General features: G+C 43.0%; 1 protein-coding gene across 2 annotated transcripts in view; it reads left to right on the top strand.

Annotated features, from left to right (window-relative positions):
* The window catches only part of mkln1 (muskelin 1, intracellular mediator containing kelch motifs), a 32,635-nt gene extending 5,944 nt beyond the window's left edge, over positions 1 to 26,691 (top strand). The window contains exons 6-18 of one of the 2 annotated variants that reach the window (XM_063500478.1): positions 3,301 to 3,493; positions 3,615 to 3,692; positions 3,968 to 4,033; positions 6,496 to 6,608; positions 6,737 to 6,949; positions 8,958 to 9,179; positions 9,266 to 9,395; positions 16,211 to 16,358; positions 17,845 to 17,959; positions 18,613 to 18,752; positions 19,364 to 19,466; positions 20,940 to 20,994; positions 22,152 to 26,691. In XM_063500478.1, the coding sequence (XP_063356548.1) occupies positions 3,301 to 3,493; positions 3,615 to 3,692; positions 3,968 to 4,033; positions 6,496 to 6,608; positions 6,737 to 6,949; positions 8,958 to 9,179; positions 9,266 to 9,395; positions 16,211 to 16,358; positions 17,845 to 17,959; positions 18,613 to 18,752; positions 19,364 to 19,466; positions 20,940 to 20,994; positions 22,152 to 22,273 (1,698 nt within the window). In that variant the 3' untranslated portion in view covers positions 22,274 to 26,691. Of the gene's footprint in view, positions 1 to 3,300; positions 3,494 to 3,614; positions 3,732 to 3,967; positions 4,034 to 6,495; positions 6,609 to 6,736; positions 6,950 to 8,957; positions 9,180 to 9,265; positions 9,396 to 16,210; positions 16,359 to 17,844; positions 17,960 to 18,612; positions 18,753 to 19,363; positions 19,467 to 20,939; positions 20,995 to 22,151 lie in introns of both variants that reach the window. The other variant, XM_063500477.1, reaches the window with a different exon arrangement.
* Positions 26,692 to 26,708: the final 17 nt, after the last annotated feature.

Raw genomic sequence — 26,708 nt, 5'->3', positions numbered from 1 at the left:
GCCATGCCTTTCAAATGTAAACTAAGAAAAAAACCTGCTTTTATCTGCTGATTAGAGTTTAGGCTTACATTTATGTTATAATCGTACAAAATCCTGTAAAGGGAAAGAGCTGCAGTTACTTTTGGTTTTTCCTGCTGGTTGTCTGTCTCTGGACATTTCCCGTGATGTCTCCAGTGTCGGTTGTCACCATTTCCTTCCACGCACATTAGCAGACTCATTGCAGTTTGCGTTTTGTTGGGACTTTAGATATTTTACATGAGACAAATGAACTTTTTCTCAGTCCTCCTCCTCCTTTGACGATTTAGCAGAGCCGAGCTGGCAGGCTCCTTTACTTTTGTTGTCTTAAAATATCTCCAGACTGCTGACAATTCTCATCGTCCGCCTACCTGCTCACATAAGTTAATGTTGCTGTAAAGTGGTATCGTGTGGTCTCTGTTGTACATGTGTTGCTAGCTTAATGATTAACTTGCATATGATGGAGCCGGGACATTATCACTGTGCTCCTCACAACCCCATCATTTCTTGTATATTTTGCTACAGCATGAAGAATATAAAAAAACTGTAACTGCTACTGTTCAAGTTAACCAGCAGCAGCCGTGTTCTGATCAGGGATGTTCCTGGAAACAAAGAACTAACTGGCAGCTTTCTGCAGATTGATTCAAACAGGAGAGAATAAAAGTCTGTCTAATCCAGCTGCCTGATCTAAAAACAGGAAACCCCAGAAAACCATAAAATTAAGATTTACCTTATGGATGAGATTACAGATTATTACTGTAAGTATTACACACGTGTACAAAAGCAGTTATTCATATTCTTCACAAATCAAATGTTTACAAACTGCTGAAATGTGTGGTGCTTTTGGGGCGATGCCAGATTAGTGACTAACACAAGCCATTCCTTCCCTGACCCGTAACCATCAATATATCTGTGCATGTGGTTTGTTGCTGCTTCGCTAAAGTTCAGCAGTTTCCAGTTTACTTTAGTTTACAATTTACAGCCAATATACAGCTGTTTATTTAAACATCTCAGAGTGCGCCCAAATGCTTGATGGAGCTGCAGAAGCTGGTGATAGCCTAGCATACTCAGCCGGATGGTGGACGTGTACATGCTCATGCAAGTTAGTCGTGTTTGAGTACTTTGCTCGCACTTTACGGCTGCACAAGCAGCACACCGCTTTGAGTGCATCCTTAGGTTTACCCCTTTCATCCCAAATTGACGACTTTAGATTTTTTTTTAGTGCTGTCAGTGTTAATGCGCCGTCATCACGACTAACGCGATTAATAATTAACCCATCTGGAGCACAGACTGAGTCAAAATCCCCCAAATGTCTCTGTCAACACATTTCAGGCAGTTTGTCCAAAGTTTGTTCATCCTGCGCTCCAGATCGGTTGAGCGCGTTAAAAATTTTAATCACGTTAATCGTGATGATTGCGTTAATGCTTACAGCCCTAATTTTTTTGGAAATTAGTTTGTCCATGTTTGGACTTCTGTGTTATAACGTGCAAATCAGTCCGTGCATGATTACATCACCCGTCTGCGCATGCGTGAATATATCGCCCAGCGTCGATTACTGGACTGACGATTGTCAGTGGGAAAATTTTCACACATCGCCCAACCCTAGTTGGTCCACTCTTGGATTGATTGTGGTAGTGTTAACACTTACCTGAATGCTGTTATAGAAGTTCTCACACTTGCTGATATATTTTATTGTTTTTTTTTTAAAGGACTACATATAATCCTGTGAAGACATTCCTGTTCACGTGGCTGTGAAGTTCTAAGTACTGCATAGCTGCTGTGGATCGCACACCTATCATTTGTCTTACTTTAAAGGTGCTGTTGTGTATCAGGGCTGCAGCCCAGACTAGTGGGAAAGGCTCCAAATTAACTTGCAAATTATTTGAATGAATGAACTACTAGTAGTCAGTTACTAGTATTTTTCGTGCCAGCTAGTTTAACTAATTTCTGTTTGGCTACACAGAGTGAATGATTCTGCTTATGCAACTTGGAGAGACTTTTGTGCAGTCCTCAGATAAACCAACAGCACACAGCCTGACAGTGATGACCTGACATGTAGGTCAGGAGCTAGCTCAGGAAAGGAAGCAAAAGCACAAAAAAATAGCTCCAATAGTTAGTTTTGATTGTTTTTAATGTTCAGTTTCATGTCACTAAAAAGAAGCTATAACTTAGTTCTGTCTTGTTCAGAGTTGGCTGAAGGACTAACAACATCACACACAAAAATAATTTCCCAGAGACTAGATGTTCCATATATTTTTGATGCTGCCTCCTCGTGACAGTACACAGCCACAACATGGAGATTTCAGTGCATACGCTTTGTGTAGGACCAACGCACAGCTACACCGGTCCCTTAACAATGGCAGAAACATTTAATAACTAACTATATGAACCAGTCCTGCACATTCTTAAGGACGACAGTAGCCGCTGCTCTGAACAACAGTATCCTGCAGGTTTTGGCAGGCTACACCTGTCAGGTGTTTCCATGGCCAAGCGGCTGCATCTAGTCCTCCAACTGTAAAGCATCCAGTGCGGTGGTGCAAAGCACTCACCCCTAGACGCTATAGAGCAGCGGACACGTGTTCTCTGGAGTGATGATTCAGGTTTCTCCATCTGGCAATCTGATGGATGAGTCTGGGTTGGTGGTTGCCAGGAGAATGGTACTTGTCTGACTGCATTTTGCCAAGTATGAAGCTTGGTGGAGGGGGATTGTGGGGTGGGACTGTTGGCTCAGCCCGTTAGTGAAAGGAACTCTTAATGCTTCAGCAAATCAAGACACTCTAGACAATTTCATGCTCTCTACTTTGTGGGAACAGTTGGGGATGTCGCCGTCCTGTTGGAACATGGATAAGGGAGTTTGGTGTGGAAGAACCTGACTGGCCTACACAGATCCTGACCTCGACCCCAAAAAAAGCACCCTTAGGATGAATTGGGGTGGAGACTGGGAGCCAGGCCTCGTCCAACATCACAGTGTCTGACTTCACAAATGCGCTTCTGGAACAATGGTCCAAGATGCTCATAACCACCGTATGGATTAAGAATCGAATGTCCCTTGAGTTCATATACGTGTGAAGGCAGTATAATGTAAAATACTAGACTGGTGGCATCATGTGCTGTGTTGCGTTTTTGTTTGTTTTTTTAAAAAAAAGCTTTGAGGCGTAATACTCAACCTTCAGTGTCACTTGGTTTCACATGTGTTTGATAGACCTTCTGATGCTGTGAGTCAGGTGTGGTCCAAGCATTTGTGCGGCGATTTGAACTTATCAGTTTGCTCTCATGTCCTTATAGTACCGAGAACAGGAAGCCATCCGCCTTTGCCTCAAGCACTTCCGACAGCATAACTACACAGAGGCCTTCGAGTCGCTGCAGAAGAAGACTCGAATAGCTCTGGAGCACCCCATGCTAACCCACCTGCACGACCGACTGGTGCTGCAAGGAGACTTTGATGCCTGTGAGGAGCTGATAGACAAAGCTGTGAGAGGTATGCAGCCATAGTGTTTGTTCTGACTGAAGAGTTTGAGAAATGCTCATGGGGTTACGCTTGTTTTCTGTCTTTCTAATAATGATTTTTGTCATATTTGATTCATGTGTCCTCTTGCTAGATGGCTTGTTTAACCAGTATATCAGCCAGCAGGAGTACAAGCCCAGGTGGAGTCAGATCATCCCCAAATGCAACAAAGGTACAAGCGCCCAAGAAATCAACCGAGACGACATGAACAGTGAGCCCATCTTTCTAGTGGGAAATGTTCCCGTTTATCACACATTTCAATACATGCTGACAACTTTGCCACCTGTCTAAAGCAGCACTGTCTGTGTTGTCTGTTGCTGCCCCGCCCATCCCTTCGCTCCACCCCATTTGCATAATCCACGCCTCACCTCTCTGCTTCGTCGTCTGTCCCCCCCCCCACGCTCACACTCCATCTTTGTCTTTTCCATCCTCTTTTTTTCTTTGCAGGTGACGGTGACGACAACAGGCCGGGGATGAGGGGAGGACATCAAATGGTCATTGACGTCCAAACTGGTGAGACCCACACAGCGCACTGTTATGACTTGGCTATGACTCACGTCCTCCTACGCACACTGAGATCGCAAAGCTCTTTTGCCGTTTAATCAAATTAACCCTCCACAGTTCCTCCACCTCGAACGTTCTCCTTCCAGAAACCGTTCTATTTGTAAAAACACGTTAGTCACGACTTTTGTTTCGACAGACAAACACACCGCTACTTTTTAATTAATTAATTAATTTTAACCCTTGGATCTGACAACATTGTTGGTAGTGTACTTCCCCGCTGGCTGTCTGGAAAAACAAAAGCCTGCATTGTTAGTGTGTGTATGTGAGACTGAGTGATGCAGTGTCTGCAGCTCGTGTATGAGCTGGGAGAAGGCAGCATCTCTCTGCTCTGCATCAGGCAGCACACACTGACCTCTGTGTCCCACCACAGGAGTCGGTAGCAGAAGTTGGTGCAGGACATCCCCAGTGATTTCTCTGTCCAGTCCCTGATATCGTTTACATTCTTGTAATTAGTATTGTTTTATTTTTTAGAATTTCTTGTCAAGGAGTTTGTGTTTTATTTATTTAAACACAAGGAAGGACCAGTTAAGCTATGGTGTCACAGCCCCTGATCTGAGTCCCTTTACTGGCTGTTGGGATTTGTACTGGACATTCTGGTTATGATGAACCGCTCTCTATTTTAACACAAGGCTTATCTGGTAAATGTTTAGGGCATGAAAGGGACAAAGGGACAGAACACTTAGTTATCCAGGGTTTTCCCAAGGTTTCTGGATGATATGCAGCATTTGTTGTGGTTGTGTGGGAGGCTGCACTGATTATATTTCAGTAAAGCCTGTTGGTTTGGCCATTTTGTTGTCATTACAACAATTTACATGAAACAAAACAAACACAAAGAAAAACTCTGAAAGACCTTTTAGAAAGCTTGCACAAGACAACAGTTTAAAAAATGACAGTCTGGCTGCTTGGAGGCAAAATAGAAAGAATGCAGTGGTTGGTCAAGATTTTTTAACAATACACTTACAAAGTTAATGAATATATTTTATTTTACTCTGTCAGAAATTTAACAATAAATCTATACCATATAAAATTATATTTCTATCACATGAACCTCAAGTCCTTTCAGACAGTTGCTACATGGTGGGAGTTATTATGGCATGACACATGGAAAACTGCAGTTAATAGTAATGTGATTAACAAAATACAAACAGAGAGCATGTCAGCGGAAACCAGTTTGTCTTATGTTGAGCTGAGGATGTCAGCAGCTCTCACGCCAGCTGGTCGAAGTTTGCATTGCAAACATGGTGCCAACCAAACTAAAGAGGAAGCCAATCATACTCATGTCATGCTAGCTGCATTCATCTGACAATACCTGCAGTCAGCTAAAAGATGACTGGCAGGAAGGCATGGAGGCTGATTTTGCAGAAATGTTGAGACAGATTTGCTCTGTGGTTTTAGCTCGGCCTCTAGATGATGATACAAAGTAACATTTTTGTTATGGACTTTCAAATGTTGCTTTATGGCATAATTATTAATTATTGGATATAATTACATATATTTGCCTCATTTCTAGCCATTTCCAGGCTTATGTACACTCGGTCATATACGTCGGCCCTCTGCCAGAGATGCTGATATGAGTTCAGCTTAAAAGGAACTTGAATAGGGGATTTCCACTTTATATGAAGCAAATACATCATGATCTCATGGTGAAACCAGTGTTTTATAAGCACCCTGCTCATATGTTCCTTTTCTCTCTCGTCACCTTTGTTATGTTTTTGACAGTTTAATCGCCCTTCTGGCACAAAACGGGCTATTTAACAAAGCTGTTGCCTCATGAGCTGCATGTTTACCTCCACACAGTGTGTCACTTCAAAGGGAGAATGTGATCTGAAAGCACTTTAAATCCCAAATTCCTGCTAATCCTTTACACAAATGAACCGATTGTTGGTCGTTTCCAGTGACTCATAATACTTTGTGTCTTTACAACTCGTTCTCGCAGCTTCCTACATCTCCCATCTGCCTGAGCTACACTGGCCTGAATTTGACCCAAACAAAGTTTCACAACAAAGAGAGCAGCGCTTTAAAGAGCCATGCTACATTGCAATGCGCCATCTCTTGGTTGCTTGTCAAATCATGGAAAATGTAGCTTTAGCTTTAACCTGTAAGTGAAAGCATAAATCATCCCCAGAGTTTTGCATGTTTGCATGCTGACCTCGTGTGACCGAAGAGTCCGCTGTGCAGAGTAGACCACCGTTTGAGCCCCCACCACCCATGCGTTATTGATAAAACGTAGTTCTGAACAGAGACTTGTGGTGGTGGGTGCTGTGAACTCCAACATAATGTTTTTTTTTCTTATTTTATGTAAAATAAGAAAACCGATGCTTATTTAAGGGAAAAAACAACAACCTTCTTTGCAGGAGCATGGTTACAAAAGGCTCAGTGTTGCCTCTTTGCTGGTCATTTCTCACCCACAGAGACGGTGTACCTGTTTGGAGGCTGGGATGGGACACAGGATTTGGCAGACTTCTGGGCTTACAGTGTGCAGGAGAACCAGTGGGCCTGCATCTCCAGAGACACAGAGAAAGAGGTGATTAAAACACTCACCAGTGTTTTCTGATTGTTTTTGACTAGAAAACAAAAGTCACTGAGTCTGGTTCTGACACTGTGACGCTGTGCATGTTAGACACACGTGTAAGCATGTCTCCTGTATAACAGAGTGGTCCGAGTGCTCGCTCATGCCACAAGATGTGCATTGACTCACAGCGGCGACAGATCTACACGCTGGGCCGATACCTGGACTCCAGTGTCAGGAACAGCAAGTCGCTGAAGAGCGATTTTTACCGCTATGACATCGACGCCAACACCTGGACGCTACTCAGCGAGGATACGTCGGCTGACGGAGGGCCAAAGTTGGTGTTTGACCACCAGGTAGCTGCAAAGGCAACCCGATCTCTTACACTCCACTTTTCCTCCATATTCAACATCCTTTGTCCCGTCCGTTCACCGTTCTTCCTCTGTAGATATCCTAAACCTTTAAGCCGTCCTCCTCTATCTCTGTCTGCAGATGACTAGACCTGACCTGTCCCTCTGAGTTAATCATTATCAATCCTGTTCCTTCCTGTCGCTTCCAAAAACAAAAATCTTCAACTCTGTCAGCTCCAGCTTCTTTTTGTTAGTGCCACCGTCTCCAAAGCAAACATCATAACAGGTCTCACTATCATCTTGGGCGCCTTCCCTTTGACTCTTGCTGCTAACCTTCTGTCACGCATCAGACCTGACACTCAGCTCCACTCACCCCCATCAGTTGCTTAGGATTGTTGACTCCAGTTCTTTAAATATGTGTACTCACTGCATCTTCAGTGCCTGCCATTCATTCAAACCCAAGTATTCTGTCATGCTTCTGCTGATTTTCTCCAGTTCTCATCCACTTTGTACTCTCAGTGTAGACTACATGTTTCCAGTTATTGGTTAGGAGCTGGTGATTTTCACAAGGATGACACTGTGTGGTTGGTGTTAGTGAGTTTGACAGTTCCACACACCTTTGGAGGGTGGTGCTCTCCATTTTTACACTGGCAAACCTCAGAGAAGTGACAGACCTGTAGTGGAAGCTGATCTCTGTTGGGGTGTGCCGATGTGCCCCGTATGTGTAGTCTGAACCTGGCTTAAGTTTCACAGCTCAAGTACCTTAGCTGATTAGTAATTGCAAATCTTTTGTTTTAGCTCTAAATGTCTTTAATTTTTGTTCACACATTTTTAAACATTTCCAACCTTCATGTAAGTGGAGTAAAAGTAGGTTTACACTAGGTGTTTACCTCGTGACATATAAATAAATCAAAATCTTGTATTCGGTGCATCGTTTCCTTGCATACGAGACAAAAGGATTCAAAAATGTTCTCATCAAACCTGTACATAAATAAAGCCCACAGGGGGAAAAGGGTTAGGTGCACCTTGTGTAGTTTCCTTGTGTGTGTCAGATGAAAGGAAAGTGGCACAGCTAATGTTAAATACACATTGGTTTCATTTCACTGCTGCGTTGGTTTGAAAGGGCTTTGTCTCGCTGCCACTTTTAGTTCCAGCAGAAGTCAACTTCAGACCTGGCAAAGCCAAACCTGAAAAACACGAACATCTCTTTGTGGTCATACTTGTGCGGTCTGTAGCTACTGCTGGCATTCATGTTTGTTTGATCGACAAAACTGTGACGTACACGTGACCTCACAGCGACAGTGGAGACTTGTCTGTGCTGTGACTGCCGACGGAGCGCTTTCCTCACTCTTTGAGAGGCAGCGTTTAGATGCTGCAGCTTAACTATTTTTAACATCGTCCAAAAGCAGTTCCAAGATGTCACCTTAGGGTTGGGGTGAAACTATGACAGATGTTTTTCACTTTGGACCAGGGATGTTGCTGGTGACCAAGAAACATTCAGGCATCAAGTTAAACTTGAAAACCGCTGTAATGGAAAATGTCAAAAACTAATACCAAGGGCATTTTAAACCATTTTCCACATTCTTGCTGCTTCACTGCACAGCACCTCACATCCTGCATTATCAACATCACGTTATACTAAAATATGATATGAAAGTGTGTTACTACAAAAGAGCTTAACTTATTATTAAAATATACCAAATATAGATCCGAAAAATCTATGTGACGAGCAATTGACTAGTCGTGTAGTCGCACACATCCCCACTTCGGACATTTGTTAGGGAGAATGATTTTAAAGCTGAGTCGTGTCCAAGAAAACACAAGGCAGTTAAAAAAGCTTCTTCAAACTATTCGACAACTCAAAAAATCCAAATGGAGAAAATGTAACGAAGGAAGCTTTGATTTAATCTCAAGCATTTAAATCAAAGTAAATTTGTTTCAGCTCAGTGATGCATTTTGTATTTATTAACAGTGACAAACTCGTGCTGCTTTTTTCTCCCTGCACTTCCTGCAGATGTGCATGGACTCTGAGAAGCACATGATCTACACGTTTGGGGGTCGGATCCTGACGTGTAATGGAAGCGTGGATGACAGCCGGACGTCGGAGCCGCAGTTTAGCGGCCTGTACGCCTACCACTGCCAACTGGGGACGTGGAGCCTCCTGCGGGAGGACTCGTGCAACGCTGGCCCAGAGGATGTTCAGTCCCGTATCGGGCACTGCATGCTCTTCCACACTGTGAGTGCGTCATTGGATCTATTTCTGAGGATAATCCCGTCAGCGACTGACTTTAATGTCGACCATTATTTCTGTTTCTTCACCAGAGGAACCGCTGCCTCTACGTGTTTGGTGGTCAGAGGTCAAAGACGTACCTTAATGATTTCTTCAGTTACGATGTGGACGGAGATCACGTAGAAATCATATCTGATGGCACCAAGAAAGACTCTGGGATGGGTAAGAACATCTCATATTGAATACTGGATGATGAGATCCACTGGTTTATAAAGCTGCACACAGGGAGAGGCGACACAGATTAAGCTATCAGTAACAACAAATACAGGTAGCCTGTAATCGTAGTCATTTTTTGTAGCGTATTTTCAGACCTCATCATTTCTTTACACTGCCGGGTTTCAAAAGTGGTGATTTAGATTTTAGTGGCGTCCCTCATCAGTCACCGAGTGTCAGTGGACGTCACATTTTCGGCTCGACTCGGTTCACTTGAACAACGTACCTGGTACCAGGTATTATCACTTAATGAGAAACCCTGAAAACCAAGTTGAGCCGAGCAGGTACCATTGGAAAAGGGGCATTAGCTGTTTTCTTTTAGAGGAATCACAGATCCTGTATTCAGGGCAGTGCTCTACTTTAATTGTATATTAAGGGTTTGTCCCAACCCTGAAAACGAGGTGCTACTGAACACATCCCTGAAAACAAATATCACCCTTTTATTAAATTGAGCTAACTAGCTCACTAGCTTCAGTTCTGAAACGTATTGATGCATTCATACTCAAGCTAAAAACCTACAGCTTTGTTTGAGAGCGCTCCTCTCGTGGTAGATATTCATTTGCACTTTGTGGTAGCTGCCTCGTAGTCTTGTGGGGTCTGTTTGACTCAGCTACATTAATAATATGGTAAATAGATCGAGGCTAATAGATTCTGTGAGTTCCTGCACTGCTATCAGAACAGAGATGACGATTGTCTGGTTAAGGAGCTCTTCAGACACTTCCTGCCAGATTGACTAAAATGTCTGCCACAGTCTCAGCTTCACCTCAAACCCAGTATAAATAGACCTTTGTCTACCCACCACTTACCTCTGTCTTACCCTGCTGGAGCTAGGGGCAAAGAACGAATCTGTATGATTTGATGATGCACGGGGAAGAAAAATGTGAGCAGGAAAGAACAGAATGGATTTGATTATGAAGCCAAGCACGTCTCATGTTGATGTGAGCTCAGCACTGAAACACCAGCTTGTGCTGTTGTGCTGACTTGTAACTGTAGACTATAGAAAAGATGTAGTCTGCAAGGTGAAGCTAATGCATTCAGTTCTTAAAGTTGTTGGGTTGTTTTTTGATTGTTTGTTTTTTTTTGGGGGGGGGGGGGGGGGTTAGGGCGGTCCAGGCAGGTCGTGTTGGTTTGTGTGTTTGCTGATGTTTGTTGAGCTGATAGAAACGTTGCATTTACAATGACCTGACAAACAGAAAACGTCACTCCCTTCATGCACGCTCCTCTTCAGTATCACCAACTAGATGCTGAACTGCAGTCACAACATATGCACATCTGCACTTTTTCCAGTGTTGTGCCAAAAATACATACCAAAACACCAAACCGGCCGACCCCAGACTATGACTCTTCATCAGATAAGATAACCTTTATTAGTCCCACGTGTGGGAAATTTGTTTTGTTACAGCAGTGGACAGTGCAAAGTTGCATAGAAAAATTGGAATAAGACATCTATGAGATACTGTACACAATAGAATAGAATAAAATACTATATACAATCGAATAAAATAGAATACAAATGCTATATGCAATTGAGTACAATACAACGATGCCAGAAAAGAGTATTGCACTTAGTGTTATTGCACATGTGTGGATGTGTGTGTTTGATCAGTTAAAGTCTTTGTTATAGAGTCTGACAGCAGTGGGGAGGAAAGACCTGCGAAATCTCTCCGTCCCACACCGTGGGTGCCGCAGTCTCCCACTGAAGGAGCTGCTCAGTGCTGTCAGAGTCTCCTGCATGGGGTGGGAGATGTTGTCCAACAGGGATGACAGCTTAGCCACCATTCTCCTGTCACTCACCACCTCCACTGGGTCCAGAGGGCATCCTAGAACAGAGCTGGCCCTTCGGATCAGCCTGTTCAGTCTCTTCCTGTCCCCAGCAGAGATGCTGCCGCCCCAGCAGACCACACCGTAAAAGATGGCTGAGGCCACCACAGAGTCATAGAAGGTCTTCAGGAGTGGGCCCTTCACTCCAAAAGACCTGAGTCTCCACAGCAGGTACAGCCTGCTCTGCCCTTTCCTGTAGAGAGCGTTTGTTGTTCAGATGAACACCAAGGTACCTGTAGCTGTCCACAGCCTCAATGTCCATACCTTGGATGTTCAGTGGTTGCAGTGGAGGATGTTTGTGCCTGCGGAAGTCTACCACCAGCTCCTTGGTTTTATTAGTGTTGATCCTGGAGGTAGTTCTGCTGGCACTAGTGCTGGGCGATATGGAAAAAATATTTATCACGATATGAATTATTTTATATCACAATAACGATATATATCACGATATACCACCTGACCTGTGGTCATCTGGAAAGTATGCAGTCTGTAAACAGCGAGTGGAGAGGGTGCAGTCTTTGTTTTGAGTTACTGTAAAGCATGTCGCAAATCCGGGTGCACGTAAAGCAGCACCATGTCGCAAAACCACAAGACAGAGTTTCTTTGCAAAAAATATTTTTTTACACTTTATTTTCTCTTGCATAAAGTTAAGAGTATGTATAGTGTGAAGACAACACTAATATATTTGCACAGGCTATTTAACCCTTTAAGACCTACAATAGAACCAAGTCCACCAGAGCTTATCTTTACATTTATTTATTTTGAGTGTCTTCATAGTTTTATTTTTGAGATACACTAATTTTAATATACTACAGGAAAAATGAAAATAAATAAATGCAAATTTGCAAAAACACAGCATGTGCATCAAAATAAACTATTTCCAACAGTGTAATTTGACTTCTAAGCATCCCAGAAACGATACAGAAGAGCATAAAGTCAAACATAACTTTTAAAAATACCAACATAGACTTTGAAGCTTAAAAAACTACATTTTCCGCGAACATGACGTCACTTCCGGTTTCGGACAGGTAATGGCGGACATAAGATAGTTCGCGCTGACTTATATTCCAACATAGGAAGTGTTATGAACAGCTGATCGGATCGGCAAAGCCTGTTTCTGGAATATTGTGTTTTTGTTGCTGCAAGTCTGGAATATTATGTTTTTGTTGCTGGAAGTGCTTTTTATGCAATTTTTTGCAAAGCTATATGTGGAAGAAAACCGTGACTTAGGACAAGCTAATGGAATAAGATGTAAGTACAACTCCTACGGTTTCATATGCAAAAAAAACATTATTGCGCTACCTTACGTGGTTACAGTTCTACAGGGATTTAAAAATAGTTAGGCAAAACGGAGTGTGCCTGCTCCGACCGGTTGTAAAGGGTTAATGATATATTTTATGTAATAATTTGTAAAATTCGGGTTAGAAACGATATAAACGATAGAAGACAAATGGCACGATAGACACTTTTCTATCGTCCACACGATATATATCGTCATATCGCCCAGCACTAGCTGGCACCAGTCCACAAAGCCTTGGGTCAGTTCTCTGTACTCCTTGTCGTCCCCATCAGTGATGAGGCCGACTATTGCAGAGTCACCAGAGAACTTCTGCAGGAAGCACTGGGTGGAGTTGTGGGAGAAGTCTGCAGTGTAGATGGTGAAGAGGAACGGAGCCAGAACCGTTCCCTGTGGGGCCCCCGTACTGCAGATGACCCTGTCTGACACACAACCCTGAGTCCTCACATACTGTGGTCGGTCGGTGAGGTAGTCCAAAATCCATGTAGTGAGGTGATGGTCCACTCCTGAATTCTCCAGCTTGTCCTTCAGAACCGAGGGAAGAATAGTGTTGAAGGCACTGGAGAAATCAAAGAACATGATTCTCACAGTGCTCCCAGCGGTCTCCAGGTGAGAGAGGGAGCGATGTAGGAGGTGAATCACAGCATCATCTGATCACACAGATCACCTCCCACACAGTAGACTCAAAACAGTCCTTAGCTGTGTCCCAAAACGTCGGCTGCATTTAATGGCCGATTACATCACAGCCAGGCGACGAAGGCTGTCCCAATTCGTCGACTCCTTCAAATGCGGCCGACAAATGCGTCCTTCATTTCCCCAAATTTGAAGGATGGGTCGGGTGTGTCCTTCGTGGCCCACCATATCCCAGAATTCATAGCGCAGCCCAGCCAATTTCAGTTTCCAACAATGGCGGCCACTACTAAGTTAGAAAGATTAATAAGAGTAATTTTAAGAGTCACAAAATAAACTTTTAACATATTTTCAGGCGAGAATGTAGCTGTGTAAACTTCAAATATCTGCTCAGTTTATCAAGTAAATTTGCAAAAGTGCTGTTACCCACCCGCTCGATAGTTAGCCGGGGGGTTCAATCGTCACTTGAGCCGGCAAGAGCAGCAGACTCCCGGCTTCATCGTTTTCAGACCCCCGCTGTCTTTTGCTACTCAGGTTAAACATGATATATAAATCACTCGGATAACTTAAAAATGTTATTGTTTGGCTTTTTTCGGTATTTCATTTGTTCCGGAGTAAATCGGTTTGGCTGAGGTCAAAATTATTAGATTAAATAAAACTTTATTAATCCCCCGGGTGGGTTCCTCTGGGATTTTCACAAAGCTGAATAAACGTCAAACAGAAAACTGATTAAACAGAAGTGTGAGACGATCGAGAGTTTACTCCAGTGTCCTGTTATATTTTAGATAGCAAGGAGCAGACGGCCGAGTTTATTAAACCACCGAGACAGAGGTGATGCAAATCTGAAGGCTAGACCGTCCCATTTCACAGCCTCGCACTTCCGGCTTTCTCGGTCTTTGAAGAACCCAGCCCACGTAGACCACGAAGGCCGGGTCCTCCGAAGGATGCAGCCTACGTTTTGGGACACAGCTCTTAAGAGCCTCCTCGCTCTCTGGTGGCTCCCTGCGCACTAAGGGCTCATACACAGGGACAAGGTGCACCAGGTTGTGATCAGATCTGCCCAGGGGAGGGAGAGGTGATGAACTGTATGCCTCTTCAGCATTGGCGTACAGTAAGTCCAGTGTTTTATTGTCTCTGGTTGGGCAGGTCACATACTGGGTGAAGGTGGGCAGTGTGGAGTCCAGTGAGACATGATTAAAGTCTCCTGATATTATGAGGAGGGCTCTCGGAGATTGTGTTTGCAGTCTGCTGACCACAGAGTGGAGAGTGTCACAGGCTGCATCCGCGTTGGCCGAGGGGGGACATACGCTGTTATCGCAATAACATGCGAGAATTCCCGGGGCAGGTAGTGCGGACGCATGCTAACGGCTAACAGCTCAATGTCTCTGCTGCAGAGTTGTTATTTCACAGTGATGTGCCCAGGGTTACACCATCTGTCATTCACAAACGCTTCCAGTCCCCCTCCTTTCCTCTTACCGCTATCTCTCGTCCTGTCCGCCCGCAGCAGCTGGAATCCCGGTAGCGTCACGCTCATGTCCGGAGTTAGCGGTGTTAGCCAGGACTCCGTTAGCATCATGATGCTACATTGCCGGTATTCCCTCTGTGACCAGGATAGCGACATGAGCTCATCCATCTTATTGGCTAAAAATCTTACGTTTCCAATGATTACAGAAGGGAGAGATGGTCTATAGCGTCTCCTTCTCAGGCGACAGCGCTCCCTCCCAGCACGACACCCATGTCTTTTCCTCCTCAGCTCGCTGGGAATGTCGTGTTTGTCCGCCGGCAGCACTGCTGCGGGACGCAGCGCTAACAGCTGATCCCTGCTGTAAACAAAGGATCCATGTGCTGGGTTCCCAAACACGGGCGAAAAAGGTGGAAAAAAACAGAGACTAGCCAAGACTAGCACAAAATGGTAGTCCATGATTGCAGAATCTAATTGCTGAAACAATGACATCCCCTGGTGATTGGTACCTGAACACACCTGCCTTTCACAAGGCCCAGTGACCTGAAAGAAGTCCAGTCAAATGTGTTAAAGCCAAAGTATATGAGCCTGTTTAAGGAGTACAAAGTACAGATACGTGTTTAGAAATGTAGGGAATAAAAGTATAAATAACTTATATTATTACGACTCATTGACCCAGTATTGGATCCTCTCACAAAGCTTTACAGTCTGTTGCTCTGTCGGAAATATCATTAATAATTCATTAAACACACATTTGTTGAGTCGATCCAACATTTGGATTTGAATTTCACACATTTAAATGCACTGCTAATTTTCCAGAAATGAAATCAGCACATCACCACAGCATCTCATCCTGAGTCAGCTGAGTGCTGAGCTGTCAGCAGCTTATTATAAATTTCATGCTCTGTCCATCGTGTGAACAGTTCAGGGAGGGAAAAACAGCCGTGCTGACAGTGGAGTCACGATTACATGTTGCTGCTGTGAGCTGAGCTGTGGGTACTGTTTATATTGGACATTTAGCATGCGCTGCATTAGACTGACCTGCCAGCTTCACACGTCATAACGTGTGAACTTGTTGTTATAGCTGACCCAGGCCTGCAGGCAGACTTGAGCTCCTCTTTTAGGATTTCATATCAAAAACCGTGTTCGTGCACAGTTCCTCCTGTGCATGCTTCACTCTAATCATTGATCTGCAGAGACCCCGCCCCCCCTGTGCTTTTTTAATGTGGCTCTATCCTTTAGCCTGCTGTAATCGTAGAAGAACAACAGTGTGTGTGTTGGCATGTCTGATCACACCGAGCTGCATTTGCATGCTGTTCTTTCTTTCTTTCTGTGTCAGTCCTTGTTGCCATGGTGCTCGTTGCTATGTTATCGAGTAGTTTTCTTTGATAGCCCCTAACGCTGCTGCTTTCTTTCATTTTGTGGAGACAGAAGTTTTGCTATTATCAGCATGAAATCCTGACCTGATTTAGCTAAATCAGACCTGCAGGAGAAGTAAATGTGTTTATCTTTGAGCAGGCCTCCCAATTCATCTGTTTGCTCCTCTTGTGTGTGCAGTGCCAATGACGGGCTTCACCCAGAGAGCCACCATCGACCCTGAACTCAACGAGATCCATGTCCTGTCCGGCCTCAGTAAAGACAAGGACAAACGCGAGGAAAATGTGCGCAACTCCTTCTGGATCTACGACATCGCCCGCAACAACTGGTAGGAGACGGAGAGATAAACACTCGCTTCGTCCTACTAAAAACTTCCTCTGATCATAACCACAACAACACTCACAGGAAGTACTTTCACACACCAGCTCTTTGTAGCCAAGATGTTCACCACAACACACAGCAGAGCATGCATGCAAACACTACTCGCATGCGCTTCGCACTCAGCATTTCTATACAAATGTCAGCACTGCAGAGCGTCAAAGTATTTCACGACCTCTCCACACACAGCGCTGGTAATCCCTGAGAGGCGTGCGTGCGTGCGTGCGTGCGTAAGGACAGGCTGCAGGCCTCTGTGTTCCAGAACATTGATTTCAGTAAATGTTCTTGTACTCTGTGTCCAGTGAAATCATTCAGTGAGACACTTGCAGCATCATGTGAGGGACTCCCATTTATTTCAGACAACCAACTTTTAACCCTTTAATACCTACCATAGAACCAAGTCCGCCAGAGCTTACTTTATATTTGTACATGCTGTAGTGCCATTTTTGGGAGCATTTCAAGTTGCTATACATCAATACAACTGTTATAGCCCAAAATTTAATAATATGTATGCATTAAGTCCATAGTAACTACATAAATTGCAAAAAAGTGCAATAAACTACAAAAAAAATGTAAAATCGTTTTTGTGTTTTTTTACATATATTTCTACTTAGAGGAATTTAAGAGGTTTATCCCTCAAAACTTCAAATACAAAAAAATTGCAAAAAATAGTTTCCAACAACAGGAAATTTATTTTGAGTGTCTTCATAGTTTTATTTTTCAGATACACCAATTTTTATATACTGCAGAAAAACGAAAATAAATCCTATAATGCAAATTTGCAAAGAAAACAGCATGTGCATCAAAATAAACTATTTAAAACAGTGCAGTGCAAACATGACTTTTAAAAACACCAGTATAGGTTTATAAGGCCTATAAGTAAAAAACTACATTTTCCGCAACAATGACGTCACTTCTGGTTTCAGGCAGGTAATGGCGGACATGCGATAGTTCGCGCTGACGTCTATTTCAATGTAGGAACTGTTATGAACAGCTGATCGGATCGGCAAAGCGTGTTTCTGGAATATTGTGGGGGTGTTTTTGCTGCAAGTGCTTTTTATGCAATTTTTGCAAAGCTATATGTGGAAGGAAACCGTGACCTGGGACAAGCTGATGGCATAACATGTAAGTACAACTCCTCCGATTTCATATGCATAAAAAATTATTGCGCTAGCTTACGTGGTTCCGGTTCCAACCGGCTTTAAAGGGTTAAACGTTGGGGCGTAAACATTTTTTCTTAATTTCCAAACTCGATCAAATGGTTGTTTGAGGTTTCACACTTGGTTTTATGATTAAGGTTTAGGTTGGAGTTATAGGTTAATGTGACTTTGTCACAAATGTGTGTTTGTGCTGTAACAAACAGTTGTTCCTGAGGGCTTCAGGAAGTGTTGTGTATCTTTACCGCTGATGTAAATTGTGTGTGTGCTCCTGCTCAGGTCTTGTGTGTATAAGAATGATCAGGCGGTGAAAGAAAACCCAAGCAAGGCTCTGCAGGAGGAGGAGCCGTGTCCACGCTTTGCTCACCAGCTGGTCTACGATGAGATGCACAAAGTAATGTACACTTGTGTATTACACAAACACACAGCACATCTGGCAACACGAAGCACTCGCGTAGAATTTCAGTGCTTGCAAAGTTGAAATGTTTACAGTAAAAAAACAAAAATTCAATTAATGATGCTTTAAACTGTTTGTAGGTCGTTCCCCTTTTCCTTAATAAAAACGGAGAATCACTATGAACAAACAACTGTGTCACTTGCAGAATGATTTTTTTTTTGTTCTAACAAAATTTAGATTTACGCAGCTTGACTGAAGTCCAGCATTTTTCCCTTTGACATTCTGACCGATGTTAAACTACCAACAAATCTGAACTCTGACCTTTCTTTTAATTTTAAATGCTTCAACCTTTATTGTAAAAGTGAGACTTCCTGTGTAAACAGACAGCAGGTAAATGTAAAGGAAGTGTGGATTAACAGTGGAGTGGAATGAAGCCTAGTACAGGCCTGGTGCTTTTGCATCGAGCCTGCAGCTTGATCAGAAGATCAAAATGTATTTTAGAAGCTAAATTCAACAAACAGCAAAACATGAGAGCGGTGCGTTTTATTCATACTGCAGACACCAACAGGCAGATTTATCTTATGCATATATCTAAAACATACTAAAGAGTGAATGATAAATGTATTTTATACTTGTTTGTGTGTTTGCAGGTGCATTACTTGTTTGGGGGAAACCCCGGGAAGTCTTGTTCTCCTAAGATGCGCCTGGATGACTTTTGGTCCCTCAAACTGTGTCGGCCCTCCAAGGAATACCTGCTCCGCCACTGCAGATACCTCATCAGAAAATACAGGTCTGTGCCTTTAAAACCTACCAGCAGCCATCAGTGTAGTCTATACCTTAAACCCTTTACCTTAGAGCAATAATGCTCAGTAAGTACTCCATCTCTAAAGTGAACAGTTTATCAAGTTTAACGTGGAATCTTCTGGATTTCTCTCACGATCTAAGAATCTCATGTTTAATTTTTTTATTAAACATCATGAGCCCAGCGCTCCTGGGGGGTTCTTCTTGTTAAAGAGTTTGTTTTTCTTCCCACTGTCACCAAGAGGGTGACGGGATAAAATAACAATAAATAAGATTTTTTTTTTTTTTTTGTTTAATTGCTTCATTTATAGTTCTAAAGTTATAAATTGGGGCAGTTTTTTGTGACTGTGGTGACGTGATGTGTATACCTAAAGTTAAAAAGAGTAAGTGTAACTGTTTTTAGTAGCAGGATCAATGCAGAGGTGCTGATCTGTGTGAGAAGGGATGAGTACATCCTGTCTAGGACCTTTGACTTGACTCGTCTTTGGGAATCTAGCATGCAGTTAGTTGCTTTGCTTCTGTTGCCATCAAGTTGCCAGTAGCTGTAACTGCAGCCGCCTCTGTTGGTATTCATGCCATCACTGTGTGTTGGTTTCACAGGTTTGAAGAAAAAGCCCAGTCAGAGCCACTGAGTGCACTGAAGTATCTGCAGAATGACCTGTCTCTCACTGTAGACCACACAGACCCAGATGAGACCAAAGAGGTACAGGATTTCCCTTAAACGTCTACGTTTGTATACGTTCCAGTCTTTTAATGCATTCATATATGTGCATATAATAAAACTGGTTGAAGAAAATATTAAAAGTAGTGCTGTCAAAATTAACGTGTTAATATTAATCCGCCATCACGGTCAACGGGATTACAATTTTTAACGCACCTGGAGTGCAGAATGACTCAAAATCCCTGCAATGTTTCTATAAACACATTTCGGGCAGTTTGTCCAAGTAGAGTTACCTGCGCACATGCGCACGGTGCAGCTGGTCTGTAGTGACGGGCAGCTGAACCAATCAACTCAATATGGAAGATGATAAACGCACATCGGCCCTCTCCATGGGAAATTTGAGCATTAAAAAAATAACAAGATGGAACAGTCGACCCACATAAAGTATTTTGCACGTTGTGCAAGAAGGAATTTTCTTTTCACCGAAGCACTTCCAGCTTAAAGTATCACACTGACTCGAAGCATACGTTAGTCGGGGATGCTGCTAGCACTTTGGCTAACGCCTCACCCAGCTTGGACAAACCACTCACGGAGCATCGGGGACTCAGTAAGTCGACCTCGGACATATCGACTGACGCCAAGTGGATTGCAACAAACTGCAGACCTGTTAATATCACTGAGAACCTTTACAGAGCTTTGGTTCCTCGTTCAAGGACTTGAAGCCTCCCCAAGACTGACAGAGAGAGAGGATACATGTTTACAGAGTTTTTTGTTAACATGAATGTTCAAGATGTTCAATAAACATGTTAAGTGCGGATATTTTCCCTTTTTTCTCGAGTCTGTTTGCTCATGCAAAATGAAACGTGATTAATATAGAATAAAAATAAATGATATTTAATCATTAATCAAAATTAATCCACAGTAACCCTGTGATCAATCTGCATAAACATTTTAATAGTTTGACAGCACTAATATATATATTATATATTAGTCTATACTTCCCTATTAGTGTATAGATGTTTTTTTAAGTTGTATTTCACAGGAGAGCCTGTGCTAAAGGAAAACTGTTCAAATTCTCTTTGAATTTAAGCATTTAACATTCTTTGTGTTTATTCTGCATTTACTTCATTATATTGCATAAATGTCAGTTACAAGTTTAAATATAAAGTTGGAAAAAAGTAATTACAGCCAGGCTATTGATCAAGTAATTGCGATTAATCGCGATTAATTACAGAAAATTGTGAGATCAGTTAATCAGATAATCTTTTTTTCAATCTATTTCCATCACTATTTTAAACACATGCTGGTTTGTGAGTAATGCAGACGTTAAGCCTCTGCTGTAGTTTGTAGGTTCAGTCTGTGTAGACAGACGTGAGCTCAGGTGTATCCTGCCCTCCTCTGTATTCAGACCGACGCAGCACCTGCTGCAGCAGGAGCTCGCTCCGATCAGTCCGTTTGTTTGTTCGTTGCTGTTGAACGTTAACGTGACTCAGACACTTGTTCTGTGTGCTTCAGTTCCAGCTGCTGCCCTCGGCGCTCTTCAAGTCCAGCTCTGACTTCATCCCTCTTGGTAAGAACCTGTTCAGTGTTCATAAAAGCACACGCTCTGCACACATGGGAAACATCAGGTTCATAGTCTCCGGTGCCATGCTTTGAGTAGAAAACTAGGCACGAATGTGGATTCCCCATCTGGCTGGTGTAAGTTCCTACAGGTTGCTGGGTGAAACTGGCTGCAGAGAAGGTGCTGCACCAAAAACTCCCAGTGACTGACTTGGTTGTTGGCAGGCTGCCGCAGCTGCGATGGTTGTTCATGGTCATCTGCAAACACTCACCAACAGTAGTTCTGCCCAAAGAAAAGAGTGTGACAGAAACTGCAAGTGGAGAGGTTTTCAGAGTAAAAGTTGCACTTAATGAAACATGTTGGTTGCAACGCTGAGGCACAACTTTTACTTTGAAGGCAAATGGTCTCTGTTTCACAGTTCCACTACTGCGCAGAGTGCCAGTGTTTATAGAAAAGACTTTGGCAAGGAGGATTTGCCAACCTGTTGGGGGTAGGCATTTTTCCCCTTGAGACGGGTGGTTACCATGGGATGGGACCATGGGATCACTGACTGGTTTACAGTGAGACTGAAGCTTTACCAGTCCTTTACCAGCGGCTGCCATCCACCTCCAGCAGCCACTCACAGTCTGTTGGATAATAATCTTTCTTTTCCCCCATTGGTGCTCGTTATTCCCGTGTTTCTGGAGAATTATTCATTTATCCTACATGATTGTCACATGTCCAAAATGCTGGACAAGTTAATGTCACATGGTCACTAGTCATGTGTCTGCAAAACCTCAGTATTTCAGGTTGATGAACGTGCAGGATTGCTAGATGTCTGTACAGTCTGTCTTTGCTGTACACTGGCTAAAACCAGCTTGTGACAAACGTCATCAATAAGGTGCTGAAATGATATTTTATTGCTTCCTGTCTGTGTTTCACAAAATAAATCACATAAACAGAAGAGAGCTGATAATGTAAACCCATATATGTGTCTAAATGATTACTTTGAGAGGTCGTGTGCTGAAGCCTGATTCTGTGCATTGAGTCTACACAGATGGTTTACAGTCAGCATTCAGACGTTTCTAGACCCGGCCTGAGGAGCAGAAAGCATCCGCGCTCTGCTCTGTGCATGCAGGTGGATCAGATGAGTCTCTCCTCACCTCCGTTTTCTTTCTCCCCCTCAGGTTTCTCAGACATAGACCAGACGTACGCTCAGCGGACACAGCTCTTCGATACGCTCGTCAACTTCTTCCCAGACAGCATGACTCCACCTAAGGGCAACTTGGTAGACCTTATTACGCTCTAGCCCCTCCCAGCCTGCCGCTCACCACACTGCACTGACTGAACGCCCACCCGCACACACCGTGTGGAGACAGAGACCAGTTATTTTTCTATTCTGGAACGCCCCCTGCTGGTGGGATTACACTTCATCCACCTCCACCCCACTGATCTGCTGCTATCACAGGCTGCATTACCATGACGATGAGGGCAGCAAACACACACACTGCTGTCCTTGTTGAATACGTGAAATTTCTACAACAGCCTGTGTGTGTGCGTGTGCGTGTGCGTGCGTGCGTGCGTGTGTGTGTGTGCGCGTGCGCGTGCTTTTTTTCCTTTTGTTGTCTTGCTGATGAAGATTGCAGGAGCATGCCAAGCCCAGTGCATCACTTGTTTTGGGTTTTTTTTGTTTTTGTTGAAGCTAAACAAAAAAAATTTGCACATTTGTTTGCAGTCTTTTCTTGCTGACTCTTCCTCTGTGCATTCAGAATCAACCACACATGTCCATTCACATGTTTACATCAAACATCTGAGGCCAGTTGTTAAAAAGTTAAATTGTGTTGTTTTTTTGTTGTTTCTCCTATAAAACCACATGTCAACTTTTAATGATTTGGTAAGCTGGCTTTCCTGCAGCACCCGCCCCTTTCTATGAGCGTGACGGCCGCACAGGCTGAAAAAAGTCAGCAGTTTTAAGCATCGTAGGAACAATAGAGGAATGATTCTATGAGATAAAGTTTAATATATATATTAAGTATACATATATATATGTATATTGGTTTTGGTTGCTATCCCTGTAGAACTGGCTGATAACAGTGAAATTATTGGACTGTCATTTAATTCTGAGTGGATGTACAGAATATGTAAATATACATATAGGAATTTGCTCCAAGTGTCCTGGACTTGTGTCAGGTCATGCTCTTTCTCCCCCCTCCTTATCAAAAAACAAAAAAACATCAGGGTCCAGTAACTCTGTGGCTCTACATTTAGCACTTACTTATTAAGGACAGTTTAAACGAGACGTGTGAGTGAGGTGCTGGTGCCAGTTATCCAGTTTGATCTTTGCAGAGTAGCTAAAGGTGTTTTCAGTTTGGCAGCATGTTTTTTCAATGGGATGATGTAGTGGATGAAACTCTGGTCTTATTATCAGTCAGCCCCTTCATCATATACAATCATGGAGCATCCAGCTTGTAATCTGTGTTGAATATAAAAGTCTGGGTTATCAACTTTTCTGTACTGATAATAATTAGTGCTGTCAGCGTTAATCTTATTAAAATTCCTGAATTAACGCGGCAAATCTCCGTTGGCGAGTTGGCGTGGGGCTGCACGGCACTAACCCGTTGGCGCCGTGCAGCCCCACGCACGGGGCGATCCGCGTTAACTCGCTAACGGAGATTTGCTGCTTCAACACGGTTATGGCATTAACGAGATTTTTAACGGGATTAACGCTCACAGCACTAATAATAACTGAACTGGGCTACAGTTATGATTTTCATGACTAATCTCATCGTGTAACCAATCAGCCGCTGGCTCAGCCCAAGAAAATGGAGAGCAACTTAAAAAAAAGAAGCACAAACCGGTATCGCTAATTAATCTTCTGTTGATTGAATTCCTGTGATTGACCTGGATGTGCTGCAGTTATTAACTGTTTGTTGAGAAACTCATCGGGCACACGACAGCTAGAAACGATCCCATTCAGCACCCTGTTCTTTAGGGCCTTCATAACTTCTCTTTCAGGTTCCAGTAGAGTCTGTGACATAAATGCTGATTGGTCAGGTGGCAAAATAATGTTTACCTGCTGGGGTCAACTTTCCCACCTTTTAAACTCCTTTGTTGTCATGAACACACACAATCTTCCTGATCATCGGCTGCTGTGGTTTTAGGTGCTGCTGTACCTCCTGATCACACATCAGCTCTTTGTGTGTGCATCCAAACACAGAAAGAGATCCTGAAGCTTTGGGAGCTTCTCATTGTGCGATTACCCTCGCTGAGGACAAACAGGCGCATCTTCAGATCATGGAGACATTTCCAGTTTGTAAAAGTTGATCCTCAGCTGCTTCAGCTTATTTTTATTATACACCTGAGACTTTCCTATCAACCATGTTTAACACACAGACCTGATTGTAACCTCACATAAGGAAGGAAAACCTTGAGCTGGGAAGTTTGGATAAAATGCTTTTGGAGGATGTTGAAGGTCAGGTTAGCTGGATATGTGTAGCAGTGCTGAAATGGATTGTAGTAGTTTGGCGGTGGTAGCTGCAGTTTCTCTGTCACCTGCTTACTCTGAGGGATCCGTGTTTCATGCAGGTGCTTACTCCCCACTAGCTTTCCTGTTTGCCGTCTTCCCTGACTGAGTCAGACTCTCACTGATTGTATTTCACAGGAAACTTGTTCACTTATATTTCTTCCAATGCTTTGTTTCTGATAACTGTGATGCATTAGAACACTACAGACGCAGTCAGCCCGACACAGCTGCTGGGACTCTTGGGCACCGTTCGTCCAGTGTGTGCTATACTTGAACAGACCTCTTCCTGGGAGATTCAAAGAACATTCAGCACAGTTTAACGACAGAGTGGATTCTTTTACAGTCGTGTAACAACAGGCCAAATTTATGTTTCACACTCTTTTCCTCATAGTTTGAATCAAAGATGCCAACTGAATCAATTTCATTCATTGGACACATGAATTATAGATAATGCTCTTATTTTGAAATTAAAGAACCTTAAGAACTTTTTTGTTTGTTTTTATTTTTTTTATAAACTTCCATAATTGAATTTTCTGAGCTGTGGTGTTAGTGTTGCAGACCTGTTAGTCAGCTGATGCATCAGAAATCCACGGCCGTGTTCTTGCTTCCTCTTTATGCTTCAAACTTACAAAGACCTGGATTTGTCATCACCTGCTCGATTTCTTTTGTAGCTCCAAAATGTGTTTTAAAATATGAACAAATCAAATTCATTCCTAAAAGGAGAGTAGTGAGTAAAATTATAGCACACTCGACCACCACCTGTTTTTGCCCCATAAAGTTCCCGACCTCCAAACAGCGTGATGATAACATGAGCTGCATCTAACTGCTTCCATTGAGTTCCTGCTGCTATGACGATGTTACTGTCAGTAAACAGTAATATTTTCTGCAGTGTATCTTTGGCTCAGAGCATCGATACCACACTATATCTGTGCACTACATTTGACATGTTGATAGAGTGATACACTAACAGGAAGCTAGCTTCACTTAGCAGCAACACTGTTACAAGCTTTGTGTAACTGTTAACATAGTCAGCATAGTTTTCTGGTTGCCTGGCAACCATAATGGTAAGACACTTCAACAAGGTGCAGTAAATGAATAATATTAATCTGAGCACATAGCTTCTGTACAACCATAATAAGTGTTTGCCCACAGGAACATAGCCGCCACGCCACCACACAGAGATGAGTTTGGAAATTTATTTGGAGCATTAGTGCCACGTCTTTTTTTGTTGTTGTTGTTTTTTTTGGGTGGTGTCAGGACACCTGTCAAGCAGCTAAGCCCCTAACCCACCAGTACACACCTGGGATGAGCTATGTTGTCATGGAGGAGGAAGTGTCCATAAAGGCCAGAGCTTTTCAGTGCTGTAGAGATGAACGATAGCGAGTGTGTGGAGACGGCCTCCAAACAACTACATGTTATTGGCAGTTCTTCATGGACTTGGTGCTTCAGGCCTGAAAGTTGATGTTTGGTTTTACAGATTAAACAAAAGAGACAAAGTTTTCATCATTTCGTCTTTGAGCGTTTGGACAGACCAGCCGAGCTGCTGCTTCCCTCCACACTTTGTGTCAGCTGTTCTTTAACTATGTATGGTTTGTAACAAATGGCCTACTGTGTGTGTGGTCACGCTAATGAACAAACAGGTGTGATCCTTTGAGTTTCTGACATCAACACACCACCTACAAATCTCAATGTGGAATTTGTATCCAGTTATTTCAGCCAAGACTCCTCACTGTTCACCCTTTTATTCCTTCTATGGAACCTTTCCCAGGATGGAGATGCTCTGTTCCAGATAGTCATGTGTGACTAATCTCTCAGACAGGTAGCAGGGATCAGCAGAAGTGGCCTAAATTCACATACTGAGGAAGTGTAACAGTCTACACTATTAAATGTTCTTTTTGTGTGCTAATGTGTTTCGGACGAGGAGAAATGTGAAGAACTAAGAAAATGATGACATTTTGATAACATGCAGGGCTCACCACACTGGCTGTAGCATTAGTTTTGTGTTCAGGACTAATTCAAAGCACCTTTGTAAGAACACACAATGCCAAATACGACTTTTCTTTGTGTCTTTCTTTGGGTGGGACTCAGGAGTTTTAAAGCTGGTACTCTATGATCAGTGAGCACTACTCTGGATTACAGTGAATGTGTAGAAAGCCTTGTAGTATTGCATTGTATGTACTGTATATAATGAATAAAGATTGTATTTTGTTCAAGTTTTCCT

The sequence above is a fragment of the Pelmatolapia mariae genome, linkage group LG17 (assembly GCF_036321145.2).
Source record: "Pelmatolapia mariae isolate MD_Pm_ZW linkage group LG17, Pm_UMD_F_2, whole genome shotgun sequence".
In the NCBI taxonomy this organism is placed as follows: domain Eukaryota; kingdom Metazoa; phylum Chordata; class Actinopteri; order Cichliformes; family Cichlidae; genus Pelmatolapia; species Pelmatolapia mariae.
This window is presented reverse-complemented; position numbering and strand designations above follow the sequence as displayed.